This window comes from Grampus griseus, assembly GCF_964374135.1.
Source record: "Grampus griseus genome assembly, chromosome: 2".
Lineage (NCBI taxonomy): Eukaryota > Metazoa > Chordata > Mammalia > Artiodactyla > Delphinidae > Grampus > Grampus griseus.
In genome coordinates, this window is record NC_139018.1 from 26,737,237 (window position 1) to 26,760,286 (window position 23,050).

Below are 23,050 nucleotides of genomic sequence, written 5' to 3' on the forward strand. Positions count from 1 at the left end.
GCCGGCCCCTGCCCAGTGTCCCGCCAGGCCCGGGGGCCGGCCTGGACGGGGGGCCTGGGAGGGAGCAGAGACGCGCCGAGGAGAGGACGGACTGACAGCTGGCGAGAGGGCGAAGGAGTTGGGGTAGAAGGAGGGAGGGGATTCATCGGAGTAACTTTCCAGAAAAACAGTCAACGTGTAGCAGGAGTGACTCCAAGAGGGTAAAAAAAGTTCAGTTACCACGTCGATCGAGAGGACTCGCGAAGTATTTTTCAAATGGGCTCGGCTTTTCCTGTGCCTGTTTAAAACATTAAAATCGTGCCGCAAAAGAGGCTGCGTGCGCTGGTCCCTCCCCCCACCCCTCCCCCCACCTCCCCCCCACCTCCCCTCGCCCCCTTCCCCCCCACCCCGCCCCGGGCCAGAAACGTCATGGGAGGGAGGTATAAAATTTCAGCGGAGAGAAATAGAGAAAGCAGTGTGTGTGCATGTGAGTGTGTGAGAGAGAGGGAGAGGAGCTTGAGGGAGAGGGAGAGGGAGAGAGAGGGAAGCTGGAGGGAGAGAAAGGGAGGGAACCAGAAAGCCAAGTCCAAGGGAATGAGCAAGAGAGGCGAGAGATAGGGGAAGAAGCATGAGAAAGAAGGAATAACAGCTTTCCGGAGGAGGCGTGCAGTGAACTGGCTTCTATTTTCTTTTTCTTTTCTTTTGTATCTTTTAAAGAGAAGCAGGGAACAGAAGCAATGGCCGAGGCAGAAGACAAGCCGAGGTGCTGGTGACCTGGGCGACCAAGTGGATTACTGGGGCTGCTCTCCAGGGGCTGTCCCCCCTGCCTTCCAATTGCACATAAGCCCACATCCCAGCCAATGAAGATGAGAGGCAGCGTGAACAGAGTCATTTAGAAAGCCCCCGGGGAAGTGTAAACAAAAGAGAAAGCATGAATGGTGTGCCCGAGAGACAAGTGTGTCCTGTGCTGTCCCCATCTTTAGCTGGGCCAGCAGCGGCCTAGCCCTGCCTCTCCCCACCTACTCACTGGTGATCTTTTTTTTTTTTTTTTAATTTTTTTTTTCTTTTCTTTTCCATCCTCTTTTCTTATTCTCCTTCAGGGCAAGGCAAGGATTTTGATTTTGGGACCCAGCCATGGTCCTTCTGCTCCTTCTTTAAAATACCCACTTTCTCCCCATCGCCAAGCGGCCGTTTGGCAATATCAGATATCTGCTCTATTTATTTTTACCTAAGGAAAAACTCCAGCTCCCTTCCCACTCCCAGCTGCCTTGCCACCCCTCCCAGCCCTCTGCTTGCCCTCCACCTGGCCTGCTGGGAGTCAGAGCCCAGCAGAACCTGTTTAGACAAATGGAGAAGAAACCCAGAGCTTCAAGGCACACAGTCGGCGTCTTCGTGCTCAGGGTTGCCAGCGCTTCCTGGAAGTCCTGAAGCTCTCGCAGTGCAGTGAGTTCATGCACCTTCTTGCCAAGCCTCAGTCTTCGGGATCTAGGGAGGCCGCCTGGTTTTCCTCCCTCCTTCTGCACGTCTGCTGGGGTCTCCTCCTCACCAGGCCTCGCAGCCCCCGGGCCTCTCTCCCCTGCTCACGCATGAAGATGCACTTGCAAAGGGCTCTGGTGGTCCTGGCCCTGCTGAACTTTGCCACGGTCAGTCTCTCCATGTCCACTTGCACCACCTTGGACTTCGACCACATCAAGAGGAAGCGGGTGGAAGCCATTAGGGGACAGATCTTGAGCAAACTCAGGCTCACCAGTCCCCCCGATCCATCGGTGTTGGCCAACATCCCCACCCAGGTCCTGGACCTTTACAACAGCACCCGAGAGCTGCTGGAAGAGGTGCACGGGGAGAGGGGAGACGACTGCACTCAGGAAAACACCGAGTCGGAGTACTATGCCAAAGAAATCTATAAATTCGACATGATCCACGGGCTGGAGGAGCACAGTAAGTCCAAATTCCCCCTGGGGTGTCTGCTCTGGAGGGTCTGACCTGGAGTGGGGAGCTCCACAGAGGGGGGCCTAGCGGTAGCCACACAGCAGGGTGCCCCGGGCTCACCCGCACCGGCTGGGGAGGTGCGATGCGCAGCTGGGGCTGGGGAGGTGGGTGGGGAGGGAGACAGAGGCACTCTGGTGAGAGTCGAGTGCTGCCGGGAGGCCGGGGGCCCCGGAGCTGAGCAGCTTGCTGCACTCACATCACATGAATTTGGAGTGACATTGCGCTGTCCCGTTAGCACGCGTGCTGTGGCACGTGTGGTCAGATGGGTGCGTGTAGGTGCCATAAAGGGGCAGGGCTGGCTCTCTCATGAGCGAGGCCGTGCGGTTCCATGAGCTGGAGACCTCGGTCTTCTCCCTGCTTTTCACACCTCATTGTGACACGTCTCACGTTCTGTTTTTCCAGTTCTGGGGAAGAAGAGTATACCTGCCCCAAGTTATTGTCTGTCCAGCTTTTTGAGGCCCAGGCAAGGGACAGCTTCTCGCTGCCTAGGCCCTTCAGTCCACACCATGCCTGTGACCCATGTGAGCTGTGTGCGTGAGGGAAGGGGATGCGCCTGTGTTCACGTGGCTGTGTGCTTTAAAGCGATGTGTAGTCTGGTTTCGTACGGTACACAGATTCATGGGTGCAAAATGGGCGTCTTCCGGGCCCGTGGACACGGGGAAAGCGGGGATGTGGCTCTGGATGTGTAGATGACGGCCGGCAGCCCTTTTGTGTCTGCGTGTCAGGGGAAGAGTGGGTGGGAGGTGTGGCTGTGGATACAGAGGGGACGTGTGTCTGGGAGTGTGTCTTCCCAGGAAGCTCCCGTCTGTGCCGAGAAGCTGGGAGGCTTCTGGGTGAGACGTCTGTGTGTGTTTGTACACGTGTGGAAGTCATGTGTATTTACTGAACGGGGATTTAAAAAACCTCAATACAACAGAGAGAGACTTGGCAGATGCTGGGAAACTGACAGCCCAGGAAGGAGGAATGTGAGCCACTCACAGGCCAGGGACTCTGGGAATAGCTCTGTTTGCTTTTCCTACCAGCAGGTGTCCTCGACGCCCAGGCTACCTCAGCCTTGGCTCACCTGAGAGGTGGGCAGTGCCCAGAGTGGGGGGTGGGAGAATGGGATGGAACAGGCAAGGTGAGGGTGGTCAGCGGGGGTGCTGCAGGGGCTGAAAGGAACTTGGCTAGAGAGAAGGAGGAGTGGGCAGCCGATGGATGGACCGGCTCTGGCAGAAGGTGCCAGAGGCCTCACCGGGAGCTGGCCCGTGCCAGGCCCAGGAGCCTGCGGTTGCTGGCGAGGGGCTCCCGCTCCGGCTTCCTGTGGCTGCGTTAGGAGGTGGCTCCCGTGTGGGGTGGTGGCCGGAGAGTGAAGCACAGCTAGTGTTCCCTGGCCAGGGTTCTCTAGGTGAGGCTGACTCAGGGTCCTCAGGGGCCTGTGGTTCCCAGAGGCACCAGCAGCTGAATGGCTGAACCCCCAACCCCCTGGGCACCCACAAAGGCAGGACATAGTGGCCAAACATCGGAGAAGGGTGGAAAGCTGACGCCTGCGGGAGAGGTGTGAGGAGAGTCCAGGGCAAGAGGAACAGACTCCGGGCCTTAAGGATCCGGGCCAGGAGGAGGAGTCCCGGGAAGAGGGATCTACGTCACCGGGGCCCACGCCGCCTGGAATCCCAAGCTGAGAACAAATGAGCCAGAGACATGTAAGGGCACCCAGGTGCCAGTGGACATGTGTGCAGAGACTCAGAGTACAATTAGTGGACAGCCCTGGGGACAGCCAGGACAGGGCTGCACAGATGCTGGGCAGCCCCGGGCTGCAGCACCAGGACCTTCCTTGAAACTGCAGTAGGTGAGGGTGGCCCTGGGGCCACAGAGCCATGATCAGGCCAGGAAGAAACCTGGCACGGTGGGCAGGATGCGACTTGAGAGATCATGAAGGGTCCGGGGCCCTGTGGGACACGGGTGATGCCAGTGAGCCTTGCAGGTGCAAACAGGAAGCAGGCCCAGACTCTGCAGCTGTTGGAGGTGACACAGAGGCTGAGCAGATGCAGGCCTGGCCTGCCCTCGGGCTGGTCAGGTGTTGAGCCAGTCCCAGAGAGACAGATGCACGAGGCACACTAATTATAAAGAGGCCGTGGGCAGATGCAAACGTCTAACAGATGCTGAGAGCGAGCAGAGAGCCACCCTCCAAGGTCGGGGCGAGGGAAGCCTAGTGTCTAGAACTCCTGAGGGTGGGCCGGGGTCTACGGGTGGGGCACTGGTAGGATCTGAGTGCCAGAGCTCCTGCTGCCGAGGTGATGAGATCACATTCCCTTCCACATTTCATCACTCCCAGCCCCTTCCGGTACCCCGTGGACAGGCTGTCAGAGGGAAGTGACAGCAGGAGCTGGGGCAAGGAGACAAGGGTGCCTGGAGTGCGAAGTGCAAGAAGGACTAACTTCCAGTGGCGTAGGGGAAAGGGCATCAAGGTGAGAGCAAAGAGGATAAGACCGTTCTCTGGCTCTGCCCTGTCAGATGGGTACCCTGATTTCCCTACTTTCCAGATAAGGAGACTGCAACATGCATCAATTAAGTGATTTGCCCCAAGAGAACCAGGGCTGTAACCTAGACATTCTCCCTAGAGAATGCATGCTGTTAAACAATAATGCAAAACATAAAATATGCATTGTAAGTCCCACCTTTAACCTTTGGGCTCCAAGAGAACTTTGGTTTATGATATGAAGGAATCACATGCTGGACCAAGCAGGTGGGCATAGGAGCTATTACTGTATGTTAGTAACCCTGGTGGCAGATTGCTTAGGGATCACTGGGTGTGCTCTTTCTTAGCTCTGCCTGTTTTTATGGCCTGGAGATTCATCCTGCCACAAACGTTCTCCCAAATTCAACAAAAGTGTTTTCATTATCTGCTTAAGACTCTCAAGCAGGTTAAGCAACTACACCATGTGGAATTGAGCTAGTCACACCTCTGACCCTCAGTTTCCTCATCTGTAAAGTCAGAGATAATCTCTACGCTCCCTTCCAGCTGAGACAATTCTTTGTATACATCTGGGATGATTCAACAGGTCTCTGCTGGGGAGTGAAGGCAAGACTCATGTATATCTTATTCCTATATAATTGTCCAGGATTTTGCTATGGGAAGCGGGTAGAGGCTTTCTCTGACCCACGTGGTGGGGAAGCACACAGCTTTTTCAGTTCTTTTGTCATCCTTGTTATCAAGATATCACCAGTGTAGGTGCTGTTTTAACTTCTGGCTTGTAATTATCTGGCAGGAGACTCTTTATGTGTCTGGCAGGAGACTCTTGTTTTCATCCGAGGTCTGACGCTAAGACAACCAGCGAACCCAGAGTTCATGAGCAAAGAGAAAACGATATTTTAGCGTTTCTTTTCTGGATGCTACTTTTAGATCTTGTTCATTCTGAAAATTAAAAGAGGTTTCTTATTGAAAGAACTCATTTGATCTAAGTGCCAGTGCTCTCTGCACGCTAGGTCAGTGTTTCTCCAAGTGTGGACTAGAGACTAGGTCAATGTGAAAAACATGAATTCCCAGTCCCTAGCCTACCCTTACAGAATCAGAATCTCTGGGGGTGTCGTCTTGAAGTATCTGTATTTTTAACAAGCTCCGTATTGATTTTTAAGTTCACTGACGCTTAAGACTCAGTGAACGAGGGCAAAACCTTTCCTTAGAAGGCCTGCAAACACAAGAGCCCACAGAGCCCAGGCCGCTGATGCAAATGATCTAGAGGAAAGGCTGCAGCACAGGGACCATGACAAACTGCACAGGACACTTGGCTTCAGGGTCATGGAGAGAATAGGGTGTATGGGGAGACTGGTGGCGGGGGGACTTGGAACTGCCCATGTCCCATTAAAAGAGGGCGCCCACCACTCAGCTCCTGCCAATTTTTGCATTGGGGAATGTGGGTCCACCATGATTAGATCTTAACTGCTTCCCAGAAGAGCAGAAAATCTTTCTGTGAAATTTCCCAACTTTTAACCTGGGCTTAAAATGTTTATGGGCTTCTAATTCAAAATTTTACAAAACAATGCATTGGCCAAACAATATTTTAACGGATTAACATTTAAAGGTTAACCTATTTAAAGGTTGAATCCTTAAAGCTGTGGTTTATCAGAACATCTGGATGCCATGGTACCCTTTGCAGAGCACTATAAACTGTGGTTCTCAATCCTGGCTACACATCAGAATCATCTGGAGATCTTAAAAAAAAAAAAAAAAGCTCTGGACCCACCCATACTCCAGTGAGGTAATCAGAATCTCTGGGGATTAGGTCCAGGCATCATCTGTTTTTAAAGCTCTCCAGGTGATTCTAAGGAACAGCTAGGTAGAGGAGCACTGCCACACTGATATACGTAGTCCCATCATTGGAACCAGAAGTAATTTTACTAGCAGAAATGATGAGCACAAGCAGAAGTACATCTAGGAGCCCAGGTGTCTGAAAGCATTAAAAAATGCCCGGTCTAAACATGGTCAGCTGTTTCCAGATTTTTCCATGAATACCCTGCATGAATATTCTTTGCTTAGTTTTCTCTCCCTATAGTAAAAAGGAGAAAATAGCACCCATTAATATATATACTTTGTGTGCAATAGAAAAAGTTGGTCATAATTTAATTTGTAAAGGTGGACCTCCTAGGCCAGCTCTCAATAATACTAGTGTTCTGCAGAAGCATGGCTTAATCACAAAACTGGGAAGTGGTTTTTGTCTGAGGCATAAGTTGGCACTCTAGCCCCATTTCATGGAATCCTGCTACAGTTTGTTGGTGAAATCACCCCTCCACTAAATGATCTCTGAGGTCCCCTCCAACTTCCAGAGTCTTTGCTTCAGTAAATGAGGTCAGAAGACCTGGGTTCAAATCCCACCTCTGCCACTTACTGTGTGAGTGATCTCGGAAGAGTGATTTAACTTTCCTGATACTTACTTTTCTCATTTGTAAAATGATAAATTTTACTTATTCTCATTCTCCTCAAGGATTGTTAGAGGGTCAGATGAGTTAATAGAAGTTCTATGAAATGTAAGATAGTGTTATTACATTTTGTTTATTTATTTATACTCTGGCTCATTCCACAAATTATTTAAAGCGTGGATTTAATTGTCAGGAAGATTATGTTTACATTTTATTTCCTCTCCTATACAGTTCTTTTAAAATCACTAATGATTGTGTCTGAGCTTTGCTTGCTAGTGTCAGTTTGCTTGTGTCAACTAATTCATGTGTGACCCTGGCCAAGACCCCTCTGGGCACGAATTTATCTGAAGTGGGTTGCACTAGATGACCCCTAATGTCCCTTCTGAGTCTGTTACAAATCTGTAGATCCCAGGGATAAAATATGACCTTTCCATCCCCTTGAAATCTCCTTGAAATTCCCACCAAGAGGAGTCTAGCTTGGGGAACAGATACCTGATTGATGGGCTGGAAGAAACAAGGAGGAAGGGTGACGAGGGTGTCCTGAAGACCCTCTTGGCTCGTCATCCCCCGTCCCCTGGCTCCCCACTGTCTTGCCCCCCAGTCTGACTCTCCTCACTGGCACGGGCCATTTTCTGTTCCCCTTTTCCTTTTTATAGCAACGCACACACTGTGCTGACGTATCTTTTATTCCCTCTTTCAACAGTTACTGGAGGTACTAGTCTAACTGAAGCCATATTGATGACAGCTCCTCTGAGACCCAAGTATGTCAGTACTTGAGAAGGTTTCCCTTCCAAGGAGCTTACCCATGTCCAGAGGGTTACAGGCTTGCAAACTCAAAAATTAAACGGCCATCATGATCCCTCTTTCTGGTTTTATCCGAAATGGTTTAAGGAATAGTTGGCAGTATTCGTTCTTTCAAAGCCAGTTATTAATCAGGGCTTCATTAGCTAGCATTCACACATTTGTTTTCCCAACATCTGTTCCATTAATTTTCTAAGAACCAGTGTCAGACCCACCAGATGGCAACTTCCAGAAACACTCACTCATCCTTTCCTACAGCTCAGTAGCACATGTGCCTGTGTCCAGGCCTCTGATCTCCCGCCCTGTCCATGACTTCCTAAACCCCCCCTGGGGTGATTATGGGCTTGTTCCAGCCATGTTCATTATGTGTGGAATCCGGGTCTCTGGGCTTGAGTTTCAAGTTCTGGCTATTGTTACCATTTGTGTAGAAAGTTTTTCTCTGGGTGTTAATGCTGCTCAGACCTTGAGGTTGTAAAGAAATGACAGGATCTTCCTGTCTCCTTTATCTGGCTCTGAGGGGGTGGGAAAGAGCATGTGCGGCCTTCTGTCTTGTGGATGGAGGTTCAGAGGCCAGCAGGGTGACAGAGGCTGGCATAGCGTGTGCTGTCAGGGAAAGTAAACCTTAGAGAGACAGGAGCCAATGGTGATAGACCGGCTTAGTCTAAAGAAACATCTGGGGGGTCTGCCAGGCTCCAGATGTGTGGGCTCCTTGTCACACCAGTGCTGTCTCATTAGATCCAGAGTGTCACTTTCTATGACTGCCTACTGTTAATAATATACAATCCAGCCCCTCGGTCTGACGTTTCAGCCTCCCCACAGGTGGACCCCAATCTACTGTCTTGACCTTGTCTCACGGGCTCCAGCCTGGCTGCTTCAGGTCCCTCTTACTCACGTGCGTTTGCTCCCCTCCCTGCCTGTGCTTCCAGCAGTCCTTTCATGTAAAATTCTTTCCTTTGCATCCTTAGACCCTTTCCTCCTGCAGGACACAGATGATTAAATAATCACCACTTCCACGAAGTGCTCTCAACCCTCTCCCTCCTCTGACCTGTTTGCAGCAACTCCTAGGCTTCTCCAAAGGCCCTTAGCACTTTCCCTCTGGTCCTGTTGTTTGGTCCATGTACTAACAGCCTCCCCTGGATATTAATCTCCTTGAAGGCGGGGGCCCTGCCTCTTCCTTTTTGCTTCCCAGTGTTAGCCTGTGCTTGGCACATAGTATTTGTTCACTGCATGTCTGATGAATGAATGAATGCCTGAATGAACAAACGCATGAATGAATCAACTAGCTAACAATGATTAAACTGCTAGAGGAAATTGCTGATATCACTGGAGAATCTGTATTTTCTAAAAGAGTAGGAAAGCAGGTTGGAGAGCCTGCCAGAGTGGGGATGGCGAGGTGAGGGGTCGGAGGGGCCAGTTGTTAGTGCCATGTCCTGGGGCACCATGTCCTGCTTCACCATGAGGCCTATGTGTGGTTCCAGGGCCACCCCGGATCTTCCTTGGGTTTTTCCACTTTTAGGTCTGAGGCCTCAAGCTTCTAGAGAGGTCACAGGTGGAACACTGGCCCCTTGGTGAGTGTCTGCTGGCAGCACACTGTCCCTGTGGGTCTCGCTCATGCTGTGCCTCCCCCCACTGCTCTGCCTCCTAGATGACCTGGCCGTCTGTCCCAAAGGAATCACGTCCAAGATTTTCCGCTTCAACGTGTCCTCAGTGGAGAAAAATGAAACCAACCTGTTCCGAGCGGAATTCCGGGTCTTGCGGATGCCCAACCCCAGCTCCAAGCGCAGTGAGCAGAGGATTGAGCTCTTCCAGGTGAGCCCCCTCCCAGGACAGACACCACTCAGGCGGGAAAGCTGGTTCCTTGGCCAGATTGGGCCTCCACGCTGCTCAGAGTTCAGCAGACCTGGGTGTGAGTCCTACCTTCTCTGAGCCTTAGTTTCTGTATCTGTGTCTGTCGTTAAGAGGATTAAGACTTAACCGGAGGAACTCAAAGGAACATTTAAGAAGTCTTAGTTTGCTGTTGCTGCCCCTCTCCGTCCTCCTACATCATGACACGTGGGTGCCCTGTCCTGGCCTCGGGACTTATTCCTTCCTCTGCCCTGTAGATCCTCCAGCCGGATGAGCACATAGCCAAGCAGCGCTATCTCGATGGCAAGAATCTGCCCACGCGGGGCACTGCTGAGTGGCTGTCTTTCGACGTCACAGACACTGTGCGTGAATGGCTCTTACGAAGAGGTAGGTGGACTCAGGATGAGCATTTTGGAAGGAACCTCAGGTCTCTTGGTCCTTCATGACACAGAGGGAAGAGGCCAGAACTAGGGGAGACACAGATCTGGGTTCAAAGCCTAGCTTTGCCATTGACCTGTTGTGTGTCCTTTAGTCGTTCACTCAACTGATATTGACTAAATGCTCACTCTGAGCCAGGCCCTGGGGATTCAGCAGTGAACCAGGCAGGTGAGGTCCCAGATCTCATGGGGCTTTCAGTGGGAGAGACACGTAGTAAACAAGTAAACATATTGATGAATAAGACTTTTATATATATTATAGTGATAAGTACCAGGAAAAACAAAAAGAGGGCAAAGTGATAATGACTGAGTGGGGTCCAACATCAGATGTTCAAGGAGTCTCTATGAAGAAGGAATTTGTGCACTGAGATATGAGGGACAAGGAAGACCCAGTCTGTGAAGGTCAGGATAAAGGATGTGCTAAGCAAAACCAGTGAGAAGCAGCAGGAGCCTGACTGGTGTGGCTGCAGCAGAGTGAGCTGGGGGCTCAGAGAGGAGCTGGAGCCATGTGATGTAGGACTGTAAGGCCACGGTCAGGTGTCAGGACTTATTCCAAGTGTGATGAGACGTCCTGAGTGGGTTACAGCAGGGCTGGGGATGTGGGGGTGAGGTGATTTGGTTTACATCTTTCAAAGACTCTCTGGTTGTCATGAGGTCAAGGGAAGAAGTTAGGGGCCGTTGTAGCAGCTCACGTGAGAGCAACATGGGCTTCGTCCGGGGCGGTAGCCGTGTGTATGGAGATGATATGGATTTGTTCTGTATTTTGGAGGTGGAGCCAATAGGACTGACTGGTGATTAGATATGGGGTGAGAGGACACAAGAGGAGTCTAGATGACTGAAGATTTTGGGCTGAACACCCATGTGGTAACACATTGAAATAGGGAGGCTGGGAGAAGAGCAGGTTTGGGGGCAGGTTCCATTTTGGCTGATTAAGTTTGAAAGCCCTGGCAGTCATCCTGGTAGAGCTGTCCAATAGGCATATCCAACTTCACACATCCCAAATCTCTCACCCACTCGCTCTGCTTCCTCACCTGGAAAACAGGTAATGGTGTCTTCCCTTCATGCCTCACAGAGCTATTTTAAGGATCCATTGTAGTTAAGAGAACTTCCAAGTTTTTGGCCTGTTATGGGACAGTAAGCTTTTATTAGGTCAGACGAGGAAATGGAGGCCCAGAGAAGTTAAGTGGCTTGACCAGAGTCATCCAGCCTGGATTAGAACTTGAGTCTCCTGATGGACAGTCATGGTGCCTCATGGCATCACGCTCTGCTACTTCTTCCCTTCTTTGCTTGGTGGTACTGCCTGGTCTGGTGCTCAGTGGGTTGAGGGTATCTAAGGTGGTCCTGTCTTGTGAAGAATTTTCTTTTCTCATCAGCTGCTAGGGAGCCACAGTCCATCCATCCACGTACTGATACCCAGAGTCCCTTGGGCAGGTGGGTCCTTCCTTGTCCTCAGTGTTTTAGGAAATTAGGGGTTGAAGCTCTAAGGCAGAGATCACAAACTGGTTGGCCTACCAATATTGTTTTAATTTAACTAGTGGTCAACAGTTTTTGTTTTAAAGTCAGGAGATTTCACATAAAACCTAGACTTCTGGCTTTTCTTGACAAATGGGAAGATTTCCTGGTAACAATCCATCAGAGGTGAGTAGGGCCACCTCTTGAGGCCGGGCATGCATTCTTCATGTCACCACAGGCCCTGCCATTCCCCAGTGTTTCCCAAGAGTGTGGCTGCCAGTCCAATTCAGCATGATACACTGGCTCGCTTTGCTCACTTACATAACCTGCTGGGCTCTGTAGGCATCCGAGTGTGCAGGTCCCCATCTGAGGGGCATAACCTGGTGGCTGAGTCGGCAGATAGGGGGCTGGAGGTCCTGCCTCAGCTCCAAGGGTACTGGGATTTCCCTCCTATCTCCCTGACTGAGCATGAAGGCAAAAACCTGGGAGAACCCATGTGCACCAGCTGACAGCAGCACTGTGGGAATTCTGACTCAACTCTGCCTAGAGCCCGACATGGCTACAGAGAGGAGAGGCTGGGGAAATGAATCTCTCAGCTTCCCTGTCTGATTTTGATCAGCTCCACCTGGATTTCTTTGACGCCCCGGGCACTTGAAGGAGTTCTTATTTTCACAGCTGCAGAACTCAATGAGAAGTTTGCACTGAGAATGATTTCCATCCTCCTTGAGACATCAGAAAGATAATTTCGTAATAAAACCTATGGGTTCCCCACCCACCGTCCCTACCGCTGCCAATTCTGAGGTTAGTTCTTCACTGGAACCTTCAGTTCCCGCTCTGGCCGCTGCTGCCCACCCCTCGCATGGGGGAGTCATACACAGACCTTTACTTCTGCAGAGCTCCTGAGTCTCTTGAGGGTTCTTGGCCCCAAACAAGGCAGTAAATGGACTCCAAATGGAGCCGTTGGCGGTGTGGACTGTGAGGAAACTGAGTCACATATACGGTCTTGTATTAGTTCAGCAAACATCTAAGAGCCTACTGTGCACCGGTTCCCAGGCTGCTTTCTGGGCCCAGAGCCGGCTGGAGCCCTCTCCAGGGCTGTGGGCCCAGGTCTTCACACCCCTGTGCTATTGTTCCACACAATCTGTGGCTCCCCTGTGTGCAGAGCCTGGCCTCCCCAAGCAGGCCGGGCAGGGAACACGCCCAGCACCATGGCTCAGGACAGGGGGCACACTGGGAATACACAGGCGTTTTGTATCTCAGTGACTGTGTGGGCATCTACCTTGATGGTCCCGGCTGGGCTCTCTTTGGTCCCTCTTTGTCTCTAACAGTTAGGAACGTGGCTCTGATATCAGGCTGCCTGTGTTTGAATCTTGGTTCTACCACTTACTGGTTGGATACCTCGGTCAAGCCATTTAATTTCCCTAAGTCTCAGTGTCCTCATCTGTATAATGCGGGGAGGGGGTAATAACAGCTCCTGCTTTGTAGGATTAGTATGGGGATTACGTAAATGACTTAATGCACACATAGTCTTAGAGCGGTGCGTGACATGTAGCAACACTCAACAAACGTTGGTGATTATCGTCATCATTCTCTGAGCCCTCTACCTAGACAGAGCCTGCTAGCCAAGCCAGGCACCATCACACACGCACTCCCTGCACCCTAACCCTAACTCTCCCTAACACATCTGTCTGCGTCTCGACTTTCTAACTCACAGACTCATAGGACTTGTCCACTCTAGGTCTCTCCCGGACTACTTAAACCTTTCTGGGTAATAGGAGGTGTACTATGTTTTATGTAGCCTGTTTCAGCTACTCTAGCTCCTTCTTTCAGAAAGAGGACACTCCTTATACATCCCTCTCTATTCACTTCTTGTTCTCCATCTGGGGCTCAGCTTCCTTGTTATATTGGCCCCTCCCCAGCCCACCAAAGCTAACCTGGGACAGAAATCTTCAAGCTCAGCAGGTGTCAGTGTGTCCCAGAGGCTGCCCTGACTGGGGGAGAACAAACGAAGCTGGGATCTAGAGTTTATGGGAGAAGGGATTGGGCTGGTTTTTAACTAGTAGAACTGGGACATCCAGGTCTGCCTTTTGCTGACTGGAATCTCTGGGCTTGGGCCATTCTGCGCATGAGAAGGGTGCTGAGGCGGCCTGGACTCTGGGGTTTTCCCTGCTGACATCAGATTTCTGGAAGACCCCAGGTTGGCCCCAAGGCTGGATGCTCACACAGAACTAGGGTGACCTCCAAGAGCAGGGCATCAATCAGATCCCTGAGGCGCTGACCCTGACTTCAGAGGTCATCCCCCCACGACCTCTTCCATACCTGACCAGAGCTGGCTGCTGCCCCGGATCAAGAGAGCTTCCCCGATTGAGTCTTACCCACCAGGACTGACATGATACCAGACTACCTGGTTTCCCTGCACAAAACTACTGGATTCAGTTCAAATTTTTCATTCCTTATTCCTCCTTTTTTTTCCTTCCACTTTATGCAACCCCTTTTACTAGTTTCCTTGCCTTCCCAATTTTAGTTACCAAAATACCCGATCCCACAGGCAATAGGAGAAAGGGCCAGAGCTGGCCTTCTTGCCCCACAACATCAGCCACCAAACCCTGGTGCCTCCAGGCTTCCTCACACTTGTTTTCTCCGAGCTCATGCCATCTGGGCCCTCGGCCATGGCCCTCTGCCTTCTCTTCCGGCCTGTTCTCTAATTTCACAACCATCTTCCTGAGCCAGTGGCTGTCCTCAATGAGCCATCCACAGCCCCGCTGGATACATTTACAACTCCCCCGTTAAGGTGAACAAGGATTGCCAAAGAAGAAACTCTAAGTAATCTTGACCTCATCATGTCCTTGTTCCTTAAGGGAAATATAGCCAAGCATAACTGAGATTTGCATCTTATCTCCTCTGGAATCTACCTCTCTCTGTCTGTCTACAGTTGTAGCCCTGGTAGAAATGGTGGCCTCTTCCACCTTACTGATTCTGCTGCTTGCTTGCTGGAGACCTTGCTCTAGCCTTGCTTTCTGAATTTTAATCCTAGAGCTCAGCCTGTGCCCCTTCCTCCCATCTTGTGGCCTTTTGAATCACAGCCTCTCTACCCCACAGTTCTTTAGTTTCCCCCTTTCCCTGGTCTCTTCCAGGCACTCTGCCTCTCTCCTCTGTCCTTTCACAGCTAGAACATCTCCTCTCTCAACCGACATGTATGGGGTGTGACTGGTTTTCTCCTTTCCTGTACCCTCATCCTTTTGCCCCCTAGTAGGCTGGTGACATTTTTTTTTTTCCCTAAACCATTCTTTGAAAATAGATGACTATTAAAGTTCTCCTTCACGGTGCCCACTAGTTTATACCTCCATTTGGTTGTCTGTAACACGACAGAAATTTGTGGAATGTGGCAGCGTGAGCGCGAAGGTCTGCTATCGCCTTGGTAGCACTTTCTGTCACCTGGGAGCCTCAGTCTAACTCAGTTCCTATGACTGCCTGTGGCGGCAGAGGCCCTGGCTCTTCTGTGTGTGACTGGTGGGTACCCTTCTTCATCACACAAACTGCTTTTCTCACCATTGCTGTGTCTTATTTTGCAGAATCCAACTTAGGTCTGGAAATCAGCATTCATTGTCCGTGTCACACCTTTCAGCCCAATGGGGATATCCTGGAAAACATTCAAGAGGTGATGGAAATCAAGTTCAAAGGTAACAAAATGGATGTGTATATGGTGGAATGGGTGGGGGAGTTCATGAAGCAAGACGGAACAGGAAACCCCTACCAGGCCCCAAGGAAAGGAACCAAGTGAGCTCCCTCACGGAGATGGCCAACTGTTTTGTACTTGAGGGATTCTGCTTTGTCCCAAAGGCAAGCACTCTCTATTCTATAGAGAAATACATTAGCATCTGGGAGACAGTGTTATGCTAGTAAGAGCCGTGAAATCATGTAGGCAAGCTGGTCCACTTCTCTGAGCTCAGACAGCAAACTGGGGATGACAGTACCTCTTTCACCAGGTTGTCATGAAATCAAATGCGATAACGAATGTAAAATAGAGTGCATGGATGCTCAGCAAGTGATAGTTGTCTTTGCTTTCCCTAAAAGAAATGAACTTTGGTGGCTGTGAATATGAGCACTCTGACTATTGGGCTTTGCAGATGTCGCAGAGCCCACGCGATCCGACATCCGGGTTTGAACGACTGCTTTGGGCCTCAGGGTATTTGCATTGAGGGCAAAATAGTTGAGAGTCATTTCTGGTTTTCCAGTATGTTTCCAAGGCACTCAGCCTAGACAGTCTCCGGATTCCAGGGAAGTACTATTTTCCTTTCTAAGCTCTGTTGTGGGTGACTGAGGCACACCTGAGGCCAGGAGGTTTGTCAAGGTCAAACCAACCAATTCAAAGCCCGAGGTCAGAGGCGTGTCTGGAAAAAGGTACAGGCCTCTCTTGACTCCCAGCCCTGAGCAGTCCTTTGACCCTTCATGGGCCTTATTTCAGAGCCTAATTTTTTTTAAAGCACATCATTTGCCATCCTAATCACAGAAACTCAGAGCTCAAAAGACCTTGGAGTCCCTACCTGCAGCCCGGGTTGGGTTGAAATCCTCCCACTTCACTAATCGTTATCTTGTTCATAAAGATTTTCAGAAAAAGAAGTTTGAGGTCCATCTTCCCATTTATCTTCCAGTCCCAGTGCCCCTGCGTGAGGTCCGAGTCCCTCCTGTCACCATGCAAATTCATCTCCTCACGTTCCTGTCCCTGGTGGAGGTGGACCACAGCCAGCAGCTGGCCGTCACAAGATAGATCTTCTTTTACTTGAGACTCTTTCTAATTCAGTTTTCAGTCTCTGCAGATGAAATGGCAGGTTTCCTTTCCAGTTTGCCTGCTAAGCTGTTTACCGTACACTTCATGATCTTATCTGAGTTTTATAGAGAAAACACTTTTGAAACTATAAGTGCAATGCGAATGTTAACAATTACTCATTCTTGTTCTTCTGGCTCCCATTCAAACTGTCTTAAATTGTGACACCTGAAATCATAGTAGGACTTCTGTGCTATTTTTGACCAATTCAGATTATAAGAGGAAACTCATATCCCAAGCTCTAAGTCTCAGAATCTAAACTGACAGCTCAAAAAAATGTGTTAGAGCTGCCTAGTGACAAGGATGCTTCATGAATCCCTGTGGATTCCCTAGGAAGCATCTCGGGAAGGGCTCTCTGCCCTCTGTATGCACAGGAGTCACGAGGGGGTCTGACCGGGGGCATCTTGCGCGTCCCTAGATACCGGTTCCTCCACCCAGTCTTCCCCTTCCTGCAGCTGGACGTTAGCATGAAGCTGCATCTCACCCACCCCTTCCTTGTAGACCCCACTGTCCCTCCCCCTGAACAGTGGGGGGATGGGATGAGAAAGCAGCAGCCACCCTGCCTTCCGTAGACAGGAGACCATCATCTTCCTTCCCTTCCACAGGTGTGGACAGTGAGGATGATCCAGGCAGAGGAGATCTGGGGCGACTGAAGAAGAAAAAGGAACACAGCCCTCATTTAATCCTCATGATGATTCCCCCAGACCGGCTGGACAACCCAGGCCAGGGAGGTCAGAGGAAGAAGCGGGCCCTGGACACCAATTACTGCTTCCGGTAAGCCTGGGCTCACGCAAGACCCACAGACTCCTGAGACCACATTGATTGCACGCCTTCTATGTGTCAGGCCCCAGGCCTAAGCCACCCCCAACTGAGGGTCCCTGATGCTCTTCACAAACATCTCCCAGGAATGGAGATTTAGAACCTCTTATAAATCTTTTTCTGGGAGCCCCACTGTTTTCCCACAGCCCAGCCCTGTAAGGGCCTGGACAAAGTAAAGGGGGAGGAGAGAGTTGCTCAAACGGTTTGGATTAGAGGCTTGGCCTCTCCATGGTTTTCATGCTTTAAAATACTTGTAGGGTATGTTTGTGTGGTAGGGAGATTAATGCAGAGATTTCCATTAAAGAAGGGCTCAGTTCCCTGTGAAGGGTCCAAGGATGCTACTGGATGAGGGAAAACAGGACAGTCTCCATTTGCAGTGGGGAATGGGAGCTAGGGAAATTATGAACTAATTTGGAAATAGTTGGGTAGCCATTGTAAAGAGATTAAAACATAGCATCTTATTTAGGAATACCTCAGTTTCTCATTTATAAGGGAGGGGGATTAAGAAAGCACACAGAGCAATTACTGAAAGGTAGAAAATGGCCGCATCCATGAGGAGGTCTGAAAGATAAAGTACTTGAAGGAATTTGGCACAAGGAGCTCATGTATGGACGCAGGAAAGGCTTCTGAAGGGTGTGGAATTTGAGCCGAGGCTTCAGGGCTTTGTGAGGCTTGAGCACGTAGGGATATGGGAGGAGGAAGCACTTTGGGTAGAGGAAGGCGCACGAATGGGTCAGCTTGGCCGGAGAGGAGGATGCCCGAAGGGAGCTGGGGAGGATGAAGTGGGAAATCTTTAGATCTAAAGCCATGTCTTCTGAGGAACGATGGCATGAACCGGGGATGTTGAGCTTGCGGAACAGAAGGTATAGGAAAGGCAGCGTGGTTGCCTCCAACTGAGGGCTGGCACGTAGATTTGTTCTGTGTGGCTCTCAGTCAGTTAGGAATGGATGTTCTTGGCTGCAAGTGACAGTGGCTTAAACCACAGGGGATTTCCTGTTCATAAGAAGCGTGTAGCAGCAGGCCCAAGGTTGGTCTGGATGCTTACTTACGCCATTGAGGACACAGGCTTTCTCTCTCTCCAGTCTGCCACGCTCAGTATGTTGGCTTTTCATCCCCTTGCTTCTGGTCACATAGCAAGACTGCTAGAGCTCCAGGTATCCTGTCCATGCTCAAGACAAGAGGAGGGAAGGAGGTAACCAGCAGCCTTCCTCTTCCATCTGTGACTTACGAAGAATCAAATACCTTTGCCAGAATTGGCCCTCGCCCACTGCATACTTCTGCTTATGTCTGATCGGTCATTGCTGGGTTACATGACCATTCCTACCTGCAAGGGAGGCCAGGAGAACAAGTATCTGGTGTTCCAGACTGTAATGGGCGGTGGCAAGAGAGAAGGCAGGGTAAGAATGGCTCTTGAGTAGAAAAATGAGAATGTCTGCCACGGTTTACCCTCGGAAACCACAAGAAGCCAGATTTTGGCCAATAGTTGCCTTTGGAAGTAGCAAGTTCTAGGTCTCAGCAGGTACTGAAGGACAGGCCAGACGCCCACTTGGCAAGGGGTATTGCCAAACGGATTTCTGCAGGCAACGGAATTGAAGTGGCCTGATAATCACATTTGGGGTAATCTAGGAATCATGAATCTAATAGAAGGATATGTCTCGTTTGGATTCAATAGCCTCTAGACTTAGACTAAGCAGTCATTTACTATAGTACATAAGTGCCTAAGCTTAGAGTTTATTTCTGGTTGGGTGCACATTAGGCAGGTAACAATAAAACCGACCTCAACGAAGTTGAGTTTGTTAGTAACATTCAGTGCTTGGTTTTATGTGGAACACTTCAAGTCTTTGTTTTGATTCATGCTGTAAAAGGGGCATGGCCACTTCTGCCTCTTTTCTCTTCTTCATACATTATCTATGTATGTATATATCCACGTCTACTATGTCCTTGGGATTCTGGTCTTCAACAGAGGAAAATGCTTTTATAGTTAGTACAGCTCAATGCACTCGAACCTGGGAGTCCACTGATTAGAGCCACCTCTTATGATGACCAGGAAGGATTCCAAGTGCAAATATGAGGGCTATTTGTGAAGTTTTTTATGTTGGTGATTTCCTTTTAGGTTGATTTTTAAATCATTTTCGTTGTCATTGTAGCAATCTGGAGGAGAACTGCTGTGTGCGCCCTCTCTACATTGACTTCCGACAGGATCTGGGCTGGAAATGGGTCCATGAACCTAAGGGCTACTACGCCAACTTCTGCTCAGGCCCGTGCCCATACCTCCGCAGCGCAGACACTACCCACAGCTCAGTATGGAACAGGGTCATGCCGCGTGGGGGGTGGGGCTAAGCCAAGTACGCCACTTGTTAAAAAGGATGCATGAAGGGCTGCATGTTGAATGAGCGGAGGATGACCTGGGGTGTAAAATCCCTTTGGTGACGGTTCCGATCTTGGCACCTGGCCCAACTCTAGTGGGCCACATTCTACCCTTTAAAATTCCTTCCCTAGTTTCACCCAGACTTTTAAGTTGCTTTGTCTATTTGCTTTTGTAATATGGAAATTAATTACTGTCACATGCCACCCCCTATGTCAGAGATGCACATGGCTGGCAAGGAATATTGGGGCCGAAAGGCCTCTACTGTTGGATAAAGAACTCTGATAATTCTGGCCTCTTGAATGTAGAAAAGTTATTTTAAAAGACAATGTAAAGCACACAGAAGAAGACTATACGAAACAAAGGGAAAGAGAGGGAAGTCCACGACCGAACCTAGCTTGTCTTTCCCTCAAGAGGAATCCAAGATAGGGCAGTAACTTGTGAAGCGTATTTCCTCATAGCTCCTTGTTTCTGCATCCTGTCTGGGGCCCTATACTCTGGCACTGAGTAAATGGCTCAAGGCAATGTTTAGTGAGAATGGTTCTCAACGAAGTGACCAGTTACGGCTAGGATGAACCAATACAGGGGGGCTTCTTCACAGCCAAGAGACTTTCATGATCAATTCCAAGTCCCCCAGTTATGGGGGTTATGCTTAAACCGATAACGCTCAGACGCCACGTGCTGCATCCCGCGTGGATGAACAGTAACCCGCCACTCACCCGAACTGGGTTCCGCCAGTTCCTCTGAAGGAGCACCAGTGGCCCATTTACCATGTGCTCAGTCTCTGGAGCAGCCCCTAGACCTTGTAGAGTCCCTGGGCCCCTGGCCTGAGGTTCAGCTTTCCAACCTCTCAATGATGCCTCCCTCCCCAGGTGCTGGGACTGTACAACACCCTGAACCCTGAAGCCTCGGCCTCCCCTTGCTGCGTACCCCAGGACTTGGAGCCCCTGACCATCCTGTACTATGTCGGGAGGACCGCCAAGGTGGAGCAGCTCTCTAACATGGTGGTGAAGTCCTGCAAGTGCAGCTGAGGCCCGCCTGCTACAGAGAGAGAGGAGGGATTGCCACTGCCTGCCTGCCTGCTCCTCGGGAAACACAAGAGCGATGGACCTCACCTTGAGGCCTGGCCCACAACCTTCAGCTCCAGGCAGATGGCTGAGATGGGGGTTCCCTTTTGGAACATTTCTCTTTCTTGCTGGTTCTGAGAATCACTGTAGTAAAGAAAGTGTGGATTTGATTAGGGGAAGGTTGAACTCTACGGAACACATGGATTTTCTGTGTCACAGACAGAGGTGGTGGGGACAGAGGAAGAGGGATGGCAAGTCGACACGTCGCAGGGCCATGGGATTTGGGATACCCTAGGGAGGAGGAAGGGCAGAGAATGGCCGGGGGGCCAGACTGGAAGACACTTGGAGCTGAGGTCAGATTGGTCATCCATCGCTGCCCCACGTCTGCTCGAGGGGACCTGGATTACGTCATACAAGGCAAGTGTTTTTCTTCAGGCAGGTTCCCAAGACAAAGTCCCAGAATTGTATCTCATACTTACCTGGGATTATGGACAAATCTGTTAGTTTTGCAAATTGTCCCCTGGACGTCAGTCAGCATCAAGGGTCATTACGGGGTTGAGGGGGAGGGTGGAATCCAGGTAATGCAGTTCCTGGGCCCTATGGATATGCTGAACTCAGAAGCAGAGGGTGGGAATTAACCCTCTCTGGTCTGCCCCCTGGGTTCCTCCTCTCACCTTCTTCCTAGATCGTATTTCTCCTTGGACATTTGGCTAGACACCTTCCAGGTCAGGGTGCACGTATCTGGATTTTGGGTCTCTGCAGCCTTTGGGCATTATGGGTTTCCCCTCCTGACCCCCAAGACCTTGTGCTCATCTGGTGTTCCTGGAAGCAGGTGCTACAACGTGTGAGGCGTGCGGGGAAGTTGCACAAGTGCCACACAATGACTTGGCCCCAGACGCATAGACTGAGGTATAAAGACAAATACAAATATTACTCTCAAAATCTTTGTATAAATAAATATTTTTGGGGAATCTTGGATCATTTCATTTTCTGGAAGATTGTTTCTAAACAATAAAAGCCTTATTCTAAGGTGTAAGTCTGACTCAATGTGTCCTTAATTACCCTCTTCTTAATTCCATGTTCACATCTAATGATCAGAGGTAACTGGAATCGGGGGCTGAAAATCTCAAACATCGAAACATTGCTGACCGTGAATTCCCCTGACAGTGACACACTGCACTGCCTTCTGCCATCTGAGAGGGCTGCACTACTGTTTGTGTTCCCTTCCGTCTTGGATACATTATCCTCAGACACACAGAGGCAGTGGCTCAGATGTGCAGATAGCATATGAATTTGACCTCCATTTAGTTGTGGGCAAAGTCACTTGGGGTGATTTCACGTATGGAAATGTGTTGGTTTGTACATTCACTATAAATTCAGTTGAGAATTAGAGAAACTGCCTGTGGCAGATGGCCTAAGAATATGAGGCTAATTCTGTTACCAGGTTGAGCCTAAAAGAGCTCACCAGGGACTCCTTTTCAGAGGATGGGCCTCTTGTCAGGGATTTGGGAACGGGAGAGGGCAAGAAAAGCGCAATCCCATAGTTCTCTTATGAGGTCATGGATGCCAGAGCAATGCAGAATTCTATTGCGGCTTCACGTCCACCTGAAGCAACCATCTGCAGTAAGTGAGGAACCATCGAGCAGCTCCTGAAAAACATGTTCCTCTAGAAATTACTTTACCACTGGTAAAAAAGAAGTCTATCTGAAGCTAACATTTTGAAGGTGGAAGGATGTGTACAATATGTCCGTGCCTGGAGTCGTCCCAAATTAAACTCCTGAATTTGGTCCCTGAGACTCTTTTCCTGCTTCCCCTATGCTCAGGCAGTTCTCAGGCCTCCTCTCTCAGACTTCAGCCTATGTGGCACCCATTTACTTCCACTCTATTTCAGGAACTATGTCCCTGCTGTAAAATCATATCTGGTGGCACTGTGCTCTATCTTACCCAAGGGAGCCAGTGGGTCTGAAGAGGGGATGCAGCATGCCTAGCTCTTCAGCCATGGCCATAGCCAGCCCAAATTTCAGTCTCTCCATTGATGGCAGTCCTTCTCAAATTTCAACGGGCAGAAGAATCACTCAGGTGCTTATTTAAAATGTACAATTTCCGGCTGCAGCTTTAGAGATGACTTTAGGACTGGGGTAGGTCCAGCCTACCTAAAAACTGTATCTTGAGAAGCAGTGCCTTATACCTGACATCGTTGGTCCTTGAGGCTTAAATGAGGAAGAGGGAAATAGTCTTACAGGGCCTAGAATAAACATTTTTTTTTTCTTTTTGGCCGCACTGCGGCATGTGGGATCTTAGTTCTCCGACCAAGGATCAAACCTGAGCCCCCGGCAGTGGAAGTGCAGCGTCTGAACCACTGCACCGCCAGGTAAGTCCCAAACCCTCCTTTTTATGCAACCCCATCAGACATCATTAGAACGCTGGTCTGAGGGTTCATCCTAATGAACCAAGGCAATGAGCAGTGTTTCCTGAAGGATCCCAGAGGAAACAGACCCACTGTGATCCCAAATCTTCCTTTTATGTTAGACTCTATTCTTATCTTAGCTGATACAAATATGGGCAGGGGTCTTCA

At 50.0% G+C, this 23,050-nt stretch overlaps 1 protein-coding gene across 1 annotated transcript; it reads left to right on the forward strand.

Moving 5' to 3' along the window:
• Positions 1 to 1,452: 1,452 nt before the first annotated feature.
• On the forward strand, positions 1,453 to 21,448 carry TGFB3 (transforming growth factor beta 3). The gene is made up of 7 exons (XM_082648436.1): positions 1,453 to 1,917; positions 9,311 to 9,474; positions 9,768 to 9,897; positions 14,972 to 15,079; positions 16,830 to 16,998; positions 19,191 to 19,344; positions 20,281 to 21,448. Exons 1-7 carry the CDS (start codon positions 1,566 to 1,568, stop codon positions 20,437 to 20,439), a joined length of 1,236 nt encoding a protein of 411 aa, XP_082504562.1. The 5' UTR covers positions 1,453 to 1,565; the 3' UTR covers positions 20,440 to 21,448.
• The last annotated feature ends 1,602 nt before the right edge of the window (positions 21,449 to 23,050 follow it).